Genomic DNA, 16,240 nt, shown 5'->3' with positions numbered 1-16,240 from the left:
GTTCAATTGTAAGGAGTAATTTTTTAAAACAAATATTGTTAACGTGATTCGATGCCAATCACAAAAAACCCTCCTGAAAAAATTATGTTTCAATCGAATTTTGAAAAAACGGTCCTCAATTTTAAATAACTGTAATGAGGGGAGTTGAGTGATTTGTTTTTATTTGTTAATAGACTATCAAACTAAGTAAAAAAATTCATGTTTATCAATTTTATTTTTTTATGTTTATTTATTTTTATTATATTATCAGCTAATGTTTTTTTAAAGTTTTGTGAGTTTGAAATTACTCTGCCTGTGACATCACAAGTTCTCTTTGGTGAGTTGCCCTGATTAGTGAGTTGGCTTCCCAGTTACTGGAAATCTATCACAACATTGGTTGATTTTCGAGAACTAGTGACATCATTCAAAGTAGTTCCTTTTTATGAATTTTCAAAAATGTTTACTTACGTACAGTAAAAATTAGAGCATTAAATTGTATGGCAAAGTATCTTGAAAATGTACGAAAAAAATAATAAAAAATATTTAAATAAAAACAAACTACTTTGAAACGACATCACTAGTTCATATGAATCAATCAATGATAAGAGAGTTGTGAAAGATATCCGGTTTATGGCAAGTCAACAGACCAATCGGCAGAACTGACCGAGATGAAGCGGAAGAGAACTTGAGACATCACATGCGGAGTAAGTTCAGAAATACAAAACATTAAAAAATTATAACGCTGATTATACTAATAATAAATAAAAATAATGTGATACACAAAAAAATAATTTTAAAAAAATTGGGTTAGTTTAATAGTCTATTAACAAATATAAAAAACCACTGAACTTCCCCATTATCTAATATCAAATCCAGATAATATCAAAACATACTCAATAAGTGCAAAAGGATTTTCTTAATATGCAGTAAATCAACATTTTCAAACCTGGATGAAAGTTGTACAAATCAAACTCAGTTATTTATAACGCATTTTTTCATTCGATACTATTTACTATGTACATTGGTAATTTAAATTTACAGTAAGTATAAATCTTAGAATCCTCTAATACTTGTGATAGCCTTTTCTTCATCCATTGGCGCCATTTGTTGACTGTTATGGAACTCCATGGTAAAAGTGGCTGTTCCTGATGACATTGTGCGGAGAAACTTTGAGTAACCCAGGAGCTCGGCCAGAGGTGTAATGCTTTCTACTACCTTCAAACATAAAAAATAAATTAAACATTTATGCAGGAAAATCAAAGAACATAAATTGAACGTAGTTATATAGAAAGCAGACAGCCATAGAAAACTGAAACTGAGATAATAGTCATTTTGTGAGAAAGAGTGAATTATAAAATCTACACAACAAGTGGAATGTTTTTGACTTTAACAAACGATAAACAATGAATACATAAGTTTTTTTTATACATTACAATCAAGAATCTTATAATGTATTTGACTAGTTTTTATGATTTTTAAAGTATCATAAGATTTTCTAGTGCTGTGGGTATTTTCTGCAAATTGAGAAATGCTGTTTTTGCGATCGACACCTTTTTCCGAAGATGATTAATATAGTTTTTTGTAAGAAAGCGGTCTTGCTGTGTATAGCAGAACATAGATTGACCTTACTGCACCCGATAACATCAATATCTGATTTTTCCAAAATTGTGGTCTGGCTGCTTTCTGCATAACTACGTTCAATTATTATTAAGGCTTGTAATCAAATAAAATAATGTATGTAAGGTAAAAATATCTCATAGAGCAGAAATTTTTCTTTCAAATGACGTTTAACCTTTACCATTTTGTTTTGCGTTTGGTGGTCATTTTCAAGTTTGAAAAAAAACGGAGAGAATTTATTGATAATATTATTTATTTTAAAGCAAAAATATTAAACTAATTTTTGATAAAAATAATGTTTTCGCATTCATCATTAGAGTTTTATGATTTTATAGATTTGGAACTGTAGGGGTTGATGTCACCCTACTGAGCGGAATAATTTTAACTAAGAACACGCGGTAAAGTTGCGTAGTATATTTAATTCACTATTGAATAGACATTTACAAATGTGAATGCGCGACAAAAAGGGCACGGAGAGGTTACAGTAGACCGAAAAAAAGAGTCGAAATACTGACTGAACTGGAATACTAAATGAACTCTTGTAGAAAGGGCTTCACGGCTTTTATAATAATTGTGTTCTCTCTTTTTCAGAGAGGGGAATCGAGGTCATATTCTATTTCCCTGACTGACAGCAATTTGACATCAGTAATTTGGATATTTTGACTATGTATTGTTTACATATAGGAAGTGTGTGACTCATCTTCCTTAAGACGATAGTAGGTCAGAAGACAGTGGGCATTAATTTCTAAGTGAGTCCCGCAGAACCATAAACCTTATAAAGTATGAAATTCAATGGAGAAAATACAGTTTAAAATGTGCTTTTGTTAAACACGTTTATCCAGGGTGAACGGTGCACTGAAATCTACTTTGGAAAACAAATGTTTATCGCAGGAGGCTTAACTATCAGTTCACAATGAAGTTCTAGTGCCAACTCTAATGTATGGGAGCGAAGTATGGAATTGGAAAAATGACGATGAAAAAAGCTGTCAAAATGCGATTACTCCGGCGAATGTGTGGCAAAACGATGTATGATAGGTGCACAAATTTCGAGATCTGTGAACTTTGTAAAGCTAAGATATGCATTATCGACAGAATCAAGAAAGGGGAGCTGCATTGGTTTGGACATGTAGAGCGAATGGACAACGAAAACACGGCTAAAAGGATCTACGATGCGAATGTTGATGGATGCAAAAAACGAGGAAGATCGAGAAAGACATGTCACGATCAAGTCCATCAAATACTTGAAGATGGACATGTCAAAAGTAGGAATAATCGGCGTGCATGCATGAGAAGATGTATGAATGCGGAGGAAGGGAGGTCTGTATGCAAAGATAGGGTGATATGGCGTTCTATCCTCTCGTTTGTTTATATATCCATATGCTGTACATCATCATTTTGTTTAGTAAAAATAACAATATAAACACCATTTTGAAATTAATATTTCAAGTCAACCATGTCGGGAATTTAACCCCAGACCTCTTGAATGGTAGACAAACGCACTGACCGTTAGACCACGAGGAAGATCAAAATACGATATAAAGAATGATGTAATAACTTATATTAACATATAAGTTACTACTTACAGTACACTGCCAACATATGTTTCAATAATTTGTCCCACTCTGTTTCATTGAAATATTACACATTGTATCTCTTTTAACTTATTTTCAAATGTACCTACACCTAAGATAATATTTAATTTTATATAAATTATCCTTACACTGTATAATATTTACCTGTCTGAAGATGCCCATTAGAGGGTGGAAATGCTAATTGGTCGAACAGATAAGTGGAAGTGTACCGTGTAAGTATTTTTAATTAGTAACTTATATGTTACATCATTATTACGATGGAATTTCATCAAGAATTGTCTATAAATAATTTAAATCAATGATAAGAATAATAATACTGTAAATAAATACCTTTTGTTTTCCTCTATAGCCAATATGTTTTATGGCGGATCGTCTTCTCATAAGATCACTTGTAATTTTACTAAGGTGGATATCCTCACAGACTACCTCCAGAAACATTGTGGGTTCCATCAAGATTGATTCGCATGAGTTGAAAACCTACAAACAAAGAAACGGGCATTCATTTTTAACATAGCAATATTTTTCCTGAATTAAATATTTTTTTGTATTATATTATTAATTTGATAAGTAGTGAAAAACTAGTACGATATAAAATATTTTTTAATTCGATGTAAGAATTATATTCTAAAATATGGAGACTTTTTTAGCTTTTAGAGAGTTTCACTAATACTTTTATTTTTATTTTATTTTTCTAATAAAAACAAAACACATTATTGAATTCATACAACAGTTTCAATATGTCGGTATAAATATATATTTAAAATGTGTCTCAATTACATTATGAGGATAAATTTTATTATAACATAATAATATTTATGCTAAGTATGTATTTGTTTTAGTGTATCAGTGTTTTTATTGTACATGGGAGTATTTTGTGTCACAAAACATGATAAAACAACTTTTTTTTTTCAATTATAGAAAGACAAATCAAATCCACATATTAAAAATAATCAGTGACCGATTTTGTCAAATTTGCAAGCTTTGATCAGATCCACTGTGTTGCCAAACAAAATTTAGCTATATTTAGATGGGAAAAATACCCTAAACACACAATTTATAAAAAATATGCATGTACACATTATAAACATGCAATGAAAATATTGTCAATCGAAGACAGACCTTTCTCAAGCATTGTGTCACAGCCGAAGACACAAAAGTATCTGAAGTTCCTCTATGTATTTCCAACCAATGTAGTGTGACTCCAACATCTATGAGCTAAAACATGTTACAATAATATTTAAAACTTAGGCATGCATTTATTTTAGTATTTGTTCATAATATTTGAGACAGTTCAAATTATGATTATTCTACGATAACAAATTAATACTATTTTGAATTCATCATCATTTCCATTCCCCACCTAATGGTGCATAGAGCACTGCATTGGTACACCAATTGTATTTATCCAAATCCATCACCAAGTGATCATTTTTGTTACATGAAGGTAAGATTATCAGTCTTACGCTCCAGGGACTATGAAATACTCTAGTGTAAGAACACCCTTTCAAATCTAAATTTCACATCAACCATATTGGGAATCGAACAGAGACCTCTGCTCTCCTGAATTTTTTCCTGTTTTCATTCAAATTGTATTGCTATTTCTTTTTGTATTATGTATGTCTTGAACATATTTTTTGTAATGTACAGAAACGTAGTAATAAATTAATTTAAATTGAGAAACACTCCTTTCTTTTTCTTCTTTTATTTCCCCTTTCCTTTTTAATTTTTTAAATTGTTTTTATTTATTTATCAATTCCATTTTTTTATGCATCCCTATCTCTATGAGGCCAAGAGCCCTGTGTTGAGTTGGGAAACAACATAATGGAAAGTGGAAGCATGCATATTATTAAGGAATACCAAAAATATAAATTATTACATAAAAATACATTTTAATGAAAATCTATATAATAGAATATTATATAAATCTATGCAATGTCTCAGCAGTCTCCTGCAATGGTCTCTTCGCTTTGATAAAATCCAAACTTGTACATTTTTCCTGAAAACGGCTTTTGTTGAAAACTAATATGGAACCATTTGTCTTATATACCACAATGTTAGTTCTATTATATTTTTTAAATAAATTGATAAAAAAACATTTTTCTAGACTTTCATCTAAAAGCAGTCGAAAAAAGGCGAAAATACTCACCCAGGGTTTTAGTTCTATTTCATACACAGGGCTTTGATAAATGAAAAAGCTAAACATCGATCAAATGTTTAGATAATGTAAAATACAATATGTCGAACACAAGGGCTATAAGAAAAGTACATAAAAGTTGGACTGTAGACATAATTATTCAATGGCACTTACAGGACAACCTAGTTTAGGACCGTGTAGTAATGCTGTTTCTACTCCCTGCTTGATAGCTTGCATATGCTTAGGTAGGATGTGGGATAAATTGGATGCGCTTTCTTGTGATTGATTTAGCCTGAAATAGAAATTGTAAAAATCAAACTCACTAAATTTACGCACAGGTGGATAAAATAACAATTAAGCGGGTCATTTTGGCATAATTTATTGATTTTGGTATTTAAATTTTGACAAAGTGACATATCGTCAGTGATGCTGGAATACCGTGTAACCATCAATGGATTTTTTTGGCAGGGAACTTAAAAAGCATCCTGTTAATATATTACTTAATATTTTATTCAATCATAAATACCGCTGAAGTATCAGAAAAACTATCATTACTTAGAATAAAAAATACCGATAACGAATTTATTTCAGCAAAACATTTTTGTAAAAAAGCAGGTTATGCGGTTTTGCAGTATCACTGATGATATTTAATAGCACAGATAACTATATAAACCTCAACCATGACAAAGCAGTTTACTATTACTGGTAATATCTTATTGTTCCCAAATGTTGTTGACATAAAATAACAAAATAATAAATAGTTTCAAAGACAATTATTTAGAAAAATTATGTGGTGCCATAAATAAATAATGCCCTATATTTTGAATAATTTGTTAGATTCTCACTTCAATATTTCTTTCCTAGAAGATGGGTAGGCGGACATGGTGATATTAACAAAGTGTTTAGTTCCTCCTATTTTATTATCCGACACGTGTGTTTCCTTAGCCTCGTTAGTTATGGTTTCCTTATAAGATATTTGTAACGGGCCGAGATCAGCGTCTATTTTGTATTCTGTCAGTATTCTCTGTTTTATAACTTCTAAATGTAGTTCACCCATACCTGGGAAATTGGAAACAAATACATTTTAATAGTCAAATACATATTATTTACAATATGTTATGTTATGTAATATAAACCTGTCATAAAAAAAAAATGTGTCCCACCAAAAAGTCTTTAGACTTATACCCGTATGCAGAGACAAAACTTAAGGTAAGGAAAGTACATTCTAATTTCAAATGCAGAGAATAACCCGAAGGTGAAGACAATAGAATGTACTTTCCTCACCTTAAGGTTTGTCTCTGCATACTGGTATTAGTGGGTAACAAATTATTATATGTATTTTTTTATTATAAAATAAACGCTGCTGTGCAGCACTGAAACTGAACTGAAAAGGATTAATCTAAAGAAAAAACGCGGTCTGATTTTCCTCCATAGAAACATATTCTCAAATTTTTCCCTGGATTATGGCACTAGAGCACACTATAAATATAGTTTAAAACCAATTTTGTTATTTAGGTATCTCAAAATTTGAAAAGTAAATTCATAAGTTCAGGCCAATGACATAGCATTGACTCAGCACACATATTTAAAAGCACGAAAAACTCACCAGCTAAAACCATTTGTCCAGTTTCTTCATTATTAGTCAATCTTAAGCTAGAATCCTCTCTTTGCAATTCGGCGAGCGCCGCCTCCAGTGGTGAAAGGAATGATAAACTAGGGGGTTCTATAGAGCAGTAGAAAACTGGATCCGGAATGGTTGCACCAATACCGAAAACACTTGAAGCTACTTCTTCCGTATTGTCGGTAATGTTCTCAAAATCCGACGAGACTCGCTGCCAGAGATACGGGGGGATATTTAGATCTTGCGTTTTCTTTTCATCCTTAAGAACTTGCGCGAGGTGTTTTTTCGCCGCGTTTGCTGCAGATTGGGTTGAAGTTATAATGTCTCCGGTCATTGTCAACTACAAAAAAACAGTCGATGAACAGATTGATTACCGCATTCGCAGCACTTTTCTATTTTAAAAAAATATTTCACTTCCTATTGGACCGTAGTTGATGGTTCGAAGTAAAGATGTGGAAAAACGTGTTTTCCAACTAAAAGAAAATAGACTGCTATATAGAGGTCATTCTCATTATCGATTGAGAAATGTTAATTGCCAAGGATATGGCGTTTATGACGCCACATAAAAATAAAATTATTACAAGGCAACAAAAGAATTTTCGTACAGCAAGCCTGACGGGCAGTTTATGCCGGACTGAACAGAAAACGTATGAGAAGGTTGACAGTTTATGCCTTCTTTTTCCCTCACATAGTACAATATCGGACAAATGGATCCTGTTAAATAATAATTTTACTTTTCAAACATCCTGAGACTTCCATTGCAGATTTTTTTTATAGGGACACAATATCTCCTACCATATAATGATAATAAATATTATTATATTAATTTTAAGCGAGCAGCTTAAAGCTGATATGCTTAAATCTATTTTAATCTAGTCCATTTTTTAACCTATTGAGACTACATATTGAGATCAGCTCTTGTGGCTGCTTATTCCAACCATCAACAACCCCGTTGCTCAAGAAATGCTTCTGTGGATTTAGATTGAATCTCGTTTACTCCAGCCTGAGACTGTGGCCTCGAAGATGAGCATCTTGTTCAGTTTATAGCTGTCTTTTCACTACCAATGTCCTTTGGACTGTCGTCATTTCCTAAATGAGAGACACGATTTTGACAGCTATTCTAGGCAAAAAAAACCGCAAATGAGTATAGCATAATTTTGTGATTGTAATCTGTAGTAATGCGGATACAAAAATGAAAGAAAAATATGTAAAAGTTTCCTGTTAACCCACACAGTAAATAAATTAATAAAGCACAAGAAAACTTGTCCATTAAGTATTTAAATACATCAGCAAATAAATATGTAACTATCGTTACAAATAATAAAAATTTTCGTTATTAAACATGTCAAAAAGTTTCAGTAAATTTTACCATACTGCATTTTTAGTTAAGTTAAGTAAACACGTTTGTTTAATGGTATGTACCTTCAATCCACTAACAGCTGCAACATGTCCCTCTCCTACAGACACGACAGGTTCATATTCATCTGCATATGGAATATATAGAGCAGTTCCCTAAAAAAAACATATAATTTTTCAGGTTAAAATATTTAAGGCAATTTGCTTTGCCTACTTCTTCTTCTTCGTATTTTATGACCTATTCACCTTCTAATTGGGGTGTTTTAGCCAGTGTCAAGATATTTATACATGTGTTAGCAATATATACACGTTAGTGAGTTGGTATTTAATATTTTGAAAATTTACATATTATATACCATGCTTACAACATATTAACACAACTATTTATTACATTAGAATTTTAAATACACGTTTATTGGGTGGGGGACAGGAGAGTGAGAAAATGAGTAGTAGTAGGGAATGGGATTTTAATATTAGAGTGTTCAATAGGAAATCAGGATAACAATCATACAAAAAAACATGGTTTATATCTTCCTCCTCAAGTTGACATTTGCACATGGCAGAGTCCCGGACATGGGTTTTGAACAGGCGAGAACCATTTCCTTTGCATTAACAATATAGCAAACATATTTATCACTTTCATAATAGGGAAGAACTAAAACAAAATTATCATTTTCTATACCCCAAAAATTAATTTGATTTTTAGATATCGATGATAATAGGGAAATATCACATTTTTTTTTACAATTATGAATTAATAAGGGTCTATGAAATCCTATAGAATAAAAAAAAATTTTTTTGTACTTAATTGGCATGAAAAATGTGTAATTTTGATTTCCTGCAAAAAAATGCCCCCTATACATCTGAATTTGCTTTCATGTTTGACGTTTTGTCATTCCAGTATGTACTTTGTATAAAGAGACTTTTAGGGATTAGAAAAGAGATTTTAGTACCTAATTGGAATAGGGATCTCGGTGCATGTAAAAAAGTGCTGCCCCTTAATATAGACTTGTATTTGTTACTTTCAGGGGTGGCCTTTGCCATACCGAGGCATATAGAATTAGGTATTGTTCATACAAACTTCTAAAAATATTCCATTTAATATATCGGTTATTAATATGTTGCTTCCCGCACGGTCCGTACCTCAATTCGGTCAGGTGGCGGAAGGGTTGCCCTTATACGTGGCAAAAGAGAGACGATAGAGCGGACATACAGCGCTTGCTCTGCTAATACATAATTGACTTGACACATTGTGGTATTTGAGAAATAGTTGTGAAACTTTTTTTGTAATTATGTAGGTACTCTCAATGCCACAAGCTCCTTTAACTATTGTAAAAAGAAAGGTACTATGCATAAATTACCTGTTCAGTTATTTCTTTCCCCATATTGTAGATCTTTTGGATTTTGGTAAGTTCTCCTTTAAAGATTCTAAAGTATGTTAGAACACCCTTCCGGTCATCATGTTGGACTTTGAAAGCTTTAGCGCAAAGGTTGTTCCCAAAGCATTGGTAAAGTTGATTTCGTTCATTCGGACAAGGCAAATAATTCACCACAGCATCCATCAAAGTCTGGACACCGATATTTTTATATGAACTTCCGCACAGGACGGGACAAGCGTCGCCATTTAGTGTAACCTTCCTAATGGATTTATTTAAAGTGTCAGATTCAATATTATCCATAGAATCTGAATTGATTATAATGTTGGCTAATTCGTCGTCGTGTTCTGACAGTGCATCTGTCAACCTGTTGCGAGTTAATGAGGCGTTTTCCCAGCTTTGGCCATCGGTTTCTTCAGTTAATTTTCTTCTAGCATAAACTTTTCCCTGAGATTGATTATTCCAAGTCAGATGTTCGAGGTTTACAACATCAATCAGACCTAAAAATATAAAATTATTTGTAACAAAATGTGTTTTTCTAAACTTTGGTTTGCATTCTTATTGTTACTGTTATGAATATTCCAATTATAAGGATGCATTCTAAAAGTATGACGTATTGTATGTACAAAAGTGTTCAACAAAGTAACAAATACATAGATCTGAAATTAAACAGACAATTTTTTGCAAATGCGATAAACAAACGGCTATTGGAATCAGGTATAAAGAAACGAGAGACTAAATTTATGCAATAAAAACTATAAGGTTAAGTGGTTGTTTTTATTTGTTAATAGACTATCAAAATGTTATTATATCACACTATGATTTGTAAAGTTTTATAATTTTGAAATTACTCCGCCTGCGACCTCACAAGTTTTGGTTGGCGAGTTCTTTTGATTGGTGAGTTGGCTTACTGCAACATTACTTGCTTAAAATTTATTAAATGAAAATGTAAACATCCAATAGTTTGAACATTTATAAATGGCATATTTCAGTGTGTAATTAATCATTTTCAGGATCAATGCCAATTTGTGCGTGGTGTAATATCTAGGAATTGTCTTTCTTAAATTTTTTACATAGAACAGTATTTTTCATAAGTCTCAGGACACCAAGAAAATATTGTATATTTGCAGTGTTTTTTTGGAAGAAAATCCGAGAGTAAATATCCATAATCAATAAATAAATATCATTACCGATTTTAATAGACTTGAATTTCATCACTTAATCTTGATATTTGTATAGTTTATTTTAACGTATTCGTATTTGTATTTGTAACTGCACATGCGCACGCAGCGTGTTCATAAAAGTACGCAAAAATGTGGCATGCTAAAAAAATAAACGATGGAATAAGCTTCGTAAAGTTATTTATTTATATTTTCGTAGAAAATTTGAGAAAAATATGTATTTTGTCTTTAACACACGTATTTATATTTCCTATATCAACATATTAAATATCCGCCCCCAATAGTGTTCAATGAATATGCCCGATACAGCTCTTATAGCTAAAAAAATCGGATTTTGCACATGCGCGTTAAGGTTCATAACTTTGTTATGTTACAAGACGCATCAAAAAGACAGCATCTAATTTGGGTAATGCAATCAAAAAACAACTTTAATAAAGCAAACATGGTATCATTGAAATTTTGACAAAATTTAAATACATCTGTTTTAGGTCTTGGAGCTCTTGTTTGTAGAAAAGAACCACGTTTTTTGAAAGCATACCTTCTTATAATAGTCACTGCATGTGCCTGGTTATTCTAAGTCATAAATATTTTTATAAGTAACCCTTTTCTTATGCCGGGTAAAGTGATTCCTTGGTATAAGGAAATATGATAAATGAGGCCCCAAGCACAGTATAAATAAAAAACATAAAAAATATGCTGACCAGTCAAATGTCCAGTTTCATTTCTAACAGGCAGCTGAAGACACAGCGGCCTAACATCGAGCTTTTCTTTCAGGGACTCGAGACACAAGTTCAGGTCTCCATCCTTGCGGTCCATTTTGTTGACATACACGAGTCGTGGCAAGCGGTGACCGTTGCATTGTCTCCACACTGTCAGGGTCTGCGCCTCCACACCTGCGAGGACCAAAACCTGAGTGAAATTATTATTTTTTATTTTATAATTTGATCTTGTAACTGAACATCACGCGAAATGCAAGACTGGCCAACAGAGGGCGCTGTCAATCGTTATAAAACAAAGAACACCAGACAGATCGCTCTCTTTAGCACGCCGACAGCTTCCAGCGAATAAATGCCGTTTAATGACTAAAGATCTTTATTATCTAAATTTGTTGCAACAGAGTTCTAGTAGAGAGTTCAGAGTACCTCTATGTTGCAAAAAATGAATAACTGCCTAGGGAAGAAACCTAGCCAGTCTGCAAGCATTTGGACATACTCAAAACATTGCTCTTTATTATCAATTATTCTTACTTTGTAAACACAGTGATAAATAAATCTCCAGTGAGGAATCTTCATCGCCTATAATTTGATAATTACTACCCGTTTCATTCTAGATAACCGTAATGAGGAAATTCATGCTATAGGAAATTGGATACAAAAAGTGTTTTCGTACACGAATTGGAGCATTTAATAGCACGACAAAGTTTCTCGAAAATGTATGTGAAAAATTATTAAATAAAAACATCACTGCTTCTAGTATACAAGTGTGAGATTCTTCCGAGCGTCTAACATTCTTTATCATTCGTAACAGAAGGGTTTCATTTCATAGTTTTTAACAATTATTCATATGATAATTAATAGCAATATGTTGTTTCACTAAATATTTTTCTGTGTTTATATAGGAGTAAAAAAAACTTGCTTTTTAAAATCAGAAACAGGTGAAAATATAAATGAATTTACCTGCCGATCCATCCAGCACAACAACGGCACCATCCAGTACACCGAGACTCTGTTCAACTTCCATCGTGAAGTCGATGTGGCCGGGAGTATCTATCAAATTGAACTGGTGTTCTTTCCACTGAAATGAAACGGCCGCAGCTAAAGGGAATATAAAAAAATTATATTAATTACGACTCATATGTCCATACAATCAAAACTCTTTATTGCTCAACTGTTCGCCCTCTTCTAGAATATGCCTCCGTGGTCTGGTCTCGATTCTATTTGAATCGCATAAATCACATTGAATCAGTCCAAAATCGCTTGATTCGAAAAGTAGCGTGGATGCTTGGACTAGAAAAAGGTAATTATTCTTATGCTGATATAGAGTCAATGCTAAATATTTCTAGTCTACAAAAACATAGAACTAATATTGATTCCATATATATGTTCAGCATATTAAATGGAATAATCGATGTTCCATCATTACTGGGACGAGTAAAATTCCATATTCCGACTCGTTGGTTGAGAAACAATGAAGTACTGTTCATTGATCAGCATAGAAAAAACTATGGCCTTAATTTTCCAATGACCCGTCTTTGTCAAGTTAACTCAAGACAAGATCAGGACTTTTTTGGTTTAAGTTTACAGCGATTTAAACGAGCACTAAATAAATAGTCCAGATCTTGTCTCGATGTCCCTTATGTTTGACAATGCTTCTTTTCCATTTTCTAAATTGTTTTTAACTATTCTTTTATTATAATATTAAAACAAAACCCTATAAATTGTATACATAGACAATGTCCGATAAAAAATGAATAGTAGATAAATAATACAGTCGAACTCAGTTATAATGATCACGGAAATAGCGAGATCTCGGATGTAACAAGGAAACATTAGTTGACATTTTAGTTCATGGTTTTCTCCATACAATTATTCACTGTTATAACGAGCTACTTCTCGGACATACCAAACAAAAATATTGTCAAAAATTATACAAAAAATCTTCAATTGTTAAAAACATCATTCTCGAAATAAGAATCTAAGTAATAAAATCTAAACGGTCGGCTAACGTAAATGATAAATACCGCCGGGCGTTGAGATTGGATTATGTTTATGATAGCTATGTAAGTGTCTAAGTACCTAATTGGATTTTTCGCCGACAATATTGAAAAATGAACACACATGGTTTTTAAAAAAATCCAAGCTTTGTGAAATTAGTAAGTGCCAGTTCGGCACATTGTTACAATTTAAAGCTGCTTTTGTAGTTTATGAATGACATGATTGTTTTGGGGATTTTTTTAGATTTTTTAATGTTCTAGGCTTATTTCATTACAAGTGGGTGATTTCAAATGAGTCCTAGACCAGATCAGTTAAAACCTAACCCCTGTAAAAAAATGATGTATAAATTATTTGTACACATATGTATTTACTTGGTGACAATGTGCGATAACGAATGTATAAAAAAAACCTTTCTCTGGTATATCGAGTAACGCTTATAGCGAGCAAATTCAAGTGGTCCCATCTTCCTCGTAATAACCAAGTTCGACTGTATTTAATAACACCATATTTGTGTACTCTTTCTGAGTCCAGGCGTGTGAATTCAGTTCTGTGAGTGAAAAATAAACAGAACCCTGGATGAGTGTAGGCACTGTCTCGTATCTCAGTTTCAAGCACTGCTTATTTGTCGTTTGATTTAAATAAAGGCAAAGAATACTAAATACAATAAAAACAAAATCACCCGTTATGGTAATTCCACGCTCCCTTTCTTGTTCCATATAATCAGTTACTGTATTTCCGTGGTGAACTTCTCCCATAGTCCGAATGGTACCAGAATAGAATAACATCCTTTCCGTGGTAGTTGTCTTTCCTTAAAACGAACCACAAAAAGTATACCAAGTAAATTAGAAATATGCACATAATTTTATTTCGGCTATTTTCAATAATAATATGTAATATTTACCGGCATCGATATGGGCCAATATACCAATGTTTCGCAGGCTATTAGAATCATCATTATTTTTATGCAATTGTACACAAGATCTACAAAAATTTCGTTTGTGTTTTATTACATTATATAAAACTTTTGTTCCTAGTTTGCTATAATTTTGGATTATTGTCATTTCGAACTGACAGCCAACAGAAATGTCAAGTCAAATATTAAATATTGTATTTTGAGGTTACATAAAATAGAACACGGGTGACTAGAGCAAAACATGAAAAAGTCTTTTAAATCACGTACTTACTTACAAAACACGATTTTTGTTTTGATTTTTTAAATCTTAGGACGCTTTGTAGACTTTTATAACTTTGATTTTAAGTTCTTTAGCTAAATGAAATGTATACTGTATTTCTTTAGGATAAAATTTATATCGCAATCTCATGTTCAGTTGAAATTAAGATCAGTCTCATAATACTCGAATTTGTTTCTAGTTTCTCGTTACAAAAACCCGGTGCTATCTGTCATCCCGTGCAGTATTTTTTTTCTATGTCTTTCCTGTTGACAAGCATCTCCCGGATCGCCGCGTTGATAATTTGTGTTTATGAATAAAAATTTCTGTTGAAACTGATCTAAAACATGGGTGTCCCAGCGTTTTTTCGCTGGCTTAGCCGAAAGTATCCCAGCGTAATTGTCGAATGCATCGAACAAACGGTAAATAAATTGAATAACCTAGATATTATGTTGCGATTATTTTTACAAAAAATATTGTAAATTCTATTAAAAAATGTTTTAGCCTACTGATGTTGATGGAGTTCAGGTGCCCGTGGACTCTTCGGCTCCCAACCCAAATGGAGTTGAATTCGACAACTTGTATTTAGACATGAACGGAATTATTCATCCCTGTACTCACCCTGAGGATAAACCAGGTGACTATACCTTGTTTTCAGTCATAGAATTGACTAACTACAGTAAAACGGTTGTCCGATTGTCAATATATACGTAGTTGTTTGTTTTAAGCAACATTACTAGCAAATATATTCCTTTTCAGCCCCTAAGAATGAAGACGAGATGATGATTGCCATTTTCGAGTGTGTAGACCGCCTGTTCAAGATTGTGCGGCCACGGAAAGTTCTCTACATGGCGATTGATGGCGTGGTGAGTACACCCATGTTGAGATATTTTTACTTGGTTATAATTCTAAAGCATAGTTTTAATTTGATAAGTATAGTCCTAATATGTTGCTCTACTTTTGTATACATTTTCAGGAATCAACTACTCACGAAAGTCAAGGATTGCCTATATTTTCTATTCAATTCTGAACTGTCCTAAATGTCAATTTTCTGAAATGTTCTTTTTACAGAAAATGATTCCCTGTGAAATTCCCTTCCATTCTGTATAGTGCCAAAAATGCAATACTTTTAAAGTTATTCAATAATTTCCGTTTACTCTAAATGCCAAACACAGAAATCATTCTTCTAAACTATCCTAAATTGCTAGGATACTTTTGAAAGACAATTGTACTTTGAATTCTTCACAGTATTTTCTCACTTTTAACAATTTTACAGTATCATGGTGTTTACAATATTCTGCAACGTACCATTTGTGACTTCGAAAAATCGCTCTCCTGCACATTTTATGTTTCGGCATTTAGGATAGTTCAAAATTGAATAGATGATATGCATTTTTTTTATTTAATGGCTGTAATTGTTTACATACTGGAAATTGCAACTGTTTTAACACGTCAGCCGTTTGCAGTATATCTCATAAGTTTTATTTTATTTGGGAAACCA

At 32.5% G+C, this 16,240-nt stretch overlaps 2 protein-coding genes across 4 annotated transcripts in view; one reads left to right on the top strand and one right to left on the bottom strand.

Moving 5' to 3' along the window:
* Nucleotides 1-958: 958 nt before the first annotated feature.
* mRRF2 (mitochondrial ribosome recycling factor 2) lies at nucleotides 959-14,710 on the bottom strand. 2 transcript variants are annotated; one of them, XM_088233797.1, is made up of 12 exons: nucleotides 14,472-14,710; nucleotides 14,250-14,378; nucleotides 12,533-12,670; nucleotides 11,558-11,749; nucleotides 9,661-10,175; nucleotides 8,366-8,455; nucleotides 6,929-7,283; nucleotides 6,168-6,381; nucleotides 5,497-5,614; nucleotides 4,308-4,403; nucleotides 3,519-3,665; nucleotides 959-1,194 (listed from the first exon to the last, which is right to left on the bottom strand). In XM_088233797.1, the coding sequence occupies exons 1-12, from the start codon at nucleotides 14,629-14,631 to the stop codon at nucleotides 1,033-1,035; spliced, it is 2,316 nt and encodes a 771-aa protein (XP_088089923.1). In that variant the 5' UTR covers nucleotides 14,632-14,710; the 3' UTR covers nucleotides 959-1,032. The 2 variants fall into 2 exon arrangements, with proteins under 2 accessions (XP_088089923.1, XP_088089924.1); XM_088233798.1 differs by having other exon boundaries at nucleotides 11,558-11,765; nucleotides 14,472-14,660.
* A 294-nt stretch (nucleotides 14,711-15,004) lies between these two features.
* Nucleotides 15,005-16,240, top strand: part of Rat1 (5'-3' exoribonuclease 2 Rat1) — a 103,405-nt gene continuing 102,169 nt past the window's right edge. For both annotated transcript variants that reach the window (XR_015823660.1, XM_088233782.1), the window contains exons 1-3: nucleotides 15,005-15,161; nucleotides 15,244-15,376; nucleotides 15,499-15,605. Coding sequence is in view for 1 of the 2 variants with exons in the window: in XM_088233782.1 (XP_088089908.1) it covers nucleotides 15,087-15,161; nucleotides 15,244-15,376; nucleotides 15,499-15,605 (315 nt within the window). In the remaining variant the exon portion in view is untranslated. The remainder of the gene's footprint in view (nucleotides 15,162-15,243; nucleotides 15,377-15,498; nucleotides 15,606-16,240) is intronic.

Source organism: Micrasema longulum, unplaced genomic scaffold (genome assembly GCF_059751315.1).
Source record: "Micrasema longulum isolate JH-2025_06_02 unplaced genomic scaffold, ASM5975131v1 h1tg001149l, whole genome shotgun sequence".
Lineage (NCBI taxonomy): Eukaryota > Metazoa > Arthropoda > Insecta > Trichoptera > Brachycentridae > Micrasema > Micrasema longulum.
Note: the sequence above shows the minus strand (reverse complement) of the source record. Positions and strands in the feature narration are given on the sequence as shown.

Bases quoted from the DNA above. Each gene is read 5' to 3' on its own strand.
- mRRF2 (XM_088233797.1), bottom strand. From the start codon at position 14,631: ATGACAATAATCCAAAATTATAGCAAACTAGGAACAAAAGTTTTATAT. The intron at 8,456-9,660 runs GTAATTTATGCA...TGTTTTTTTTAG, and splicing joins GGAAAGAAATAACTGAACAG to GGAACTGCTCTATATATTCC. The intron at 7,284-8,365 runs GTACATACCATT...GTTTTTTTGTAG, and splicing joins CAGCTGTTAGTGGATTGAAG to TTGACAATGACCGGAGACAT.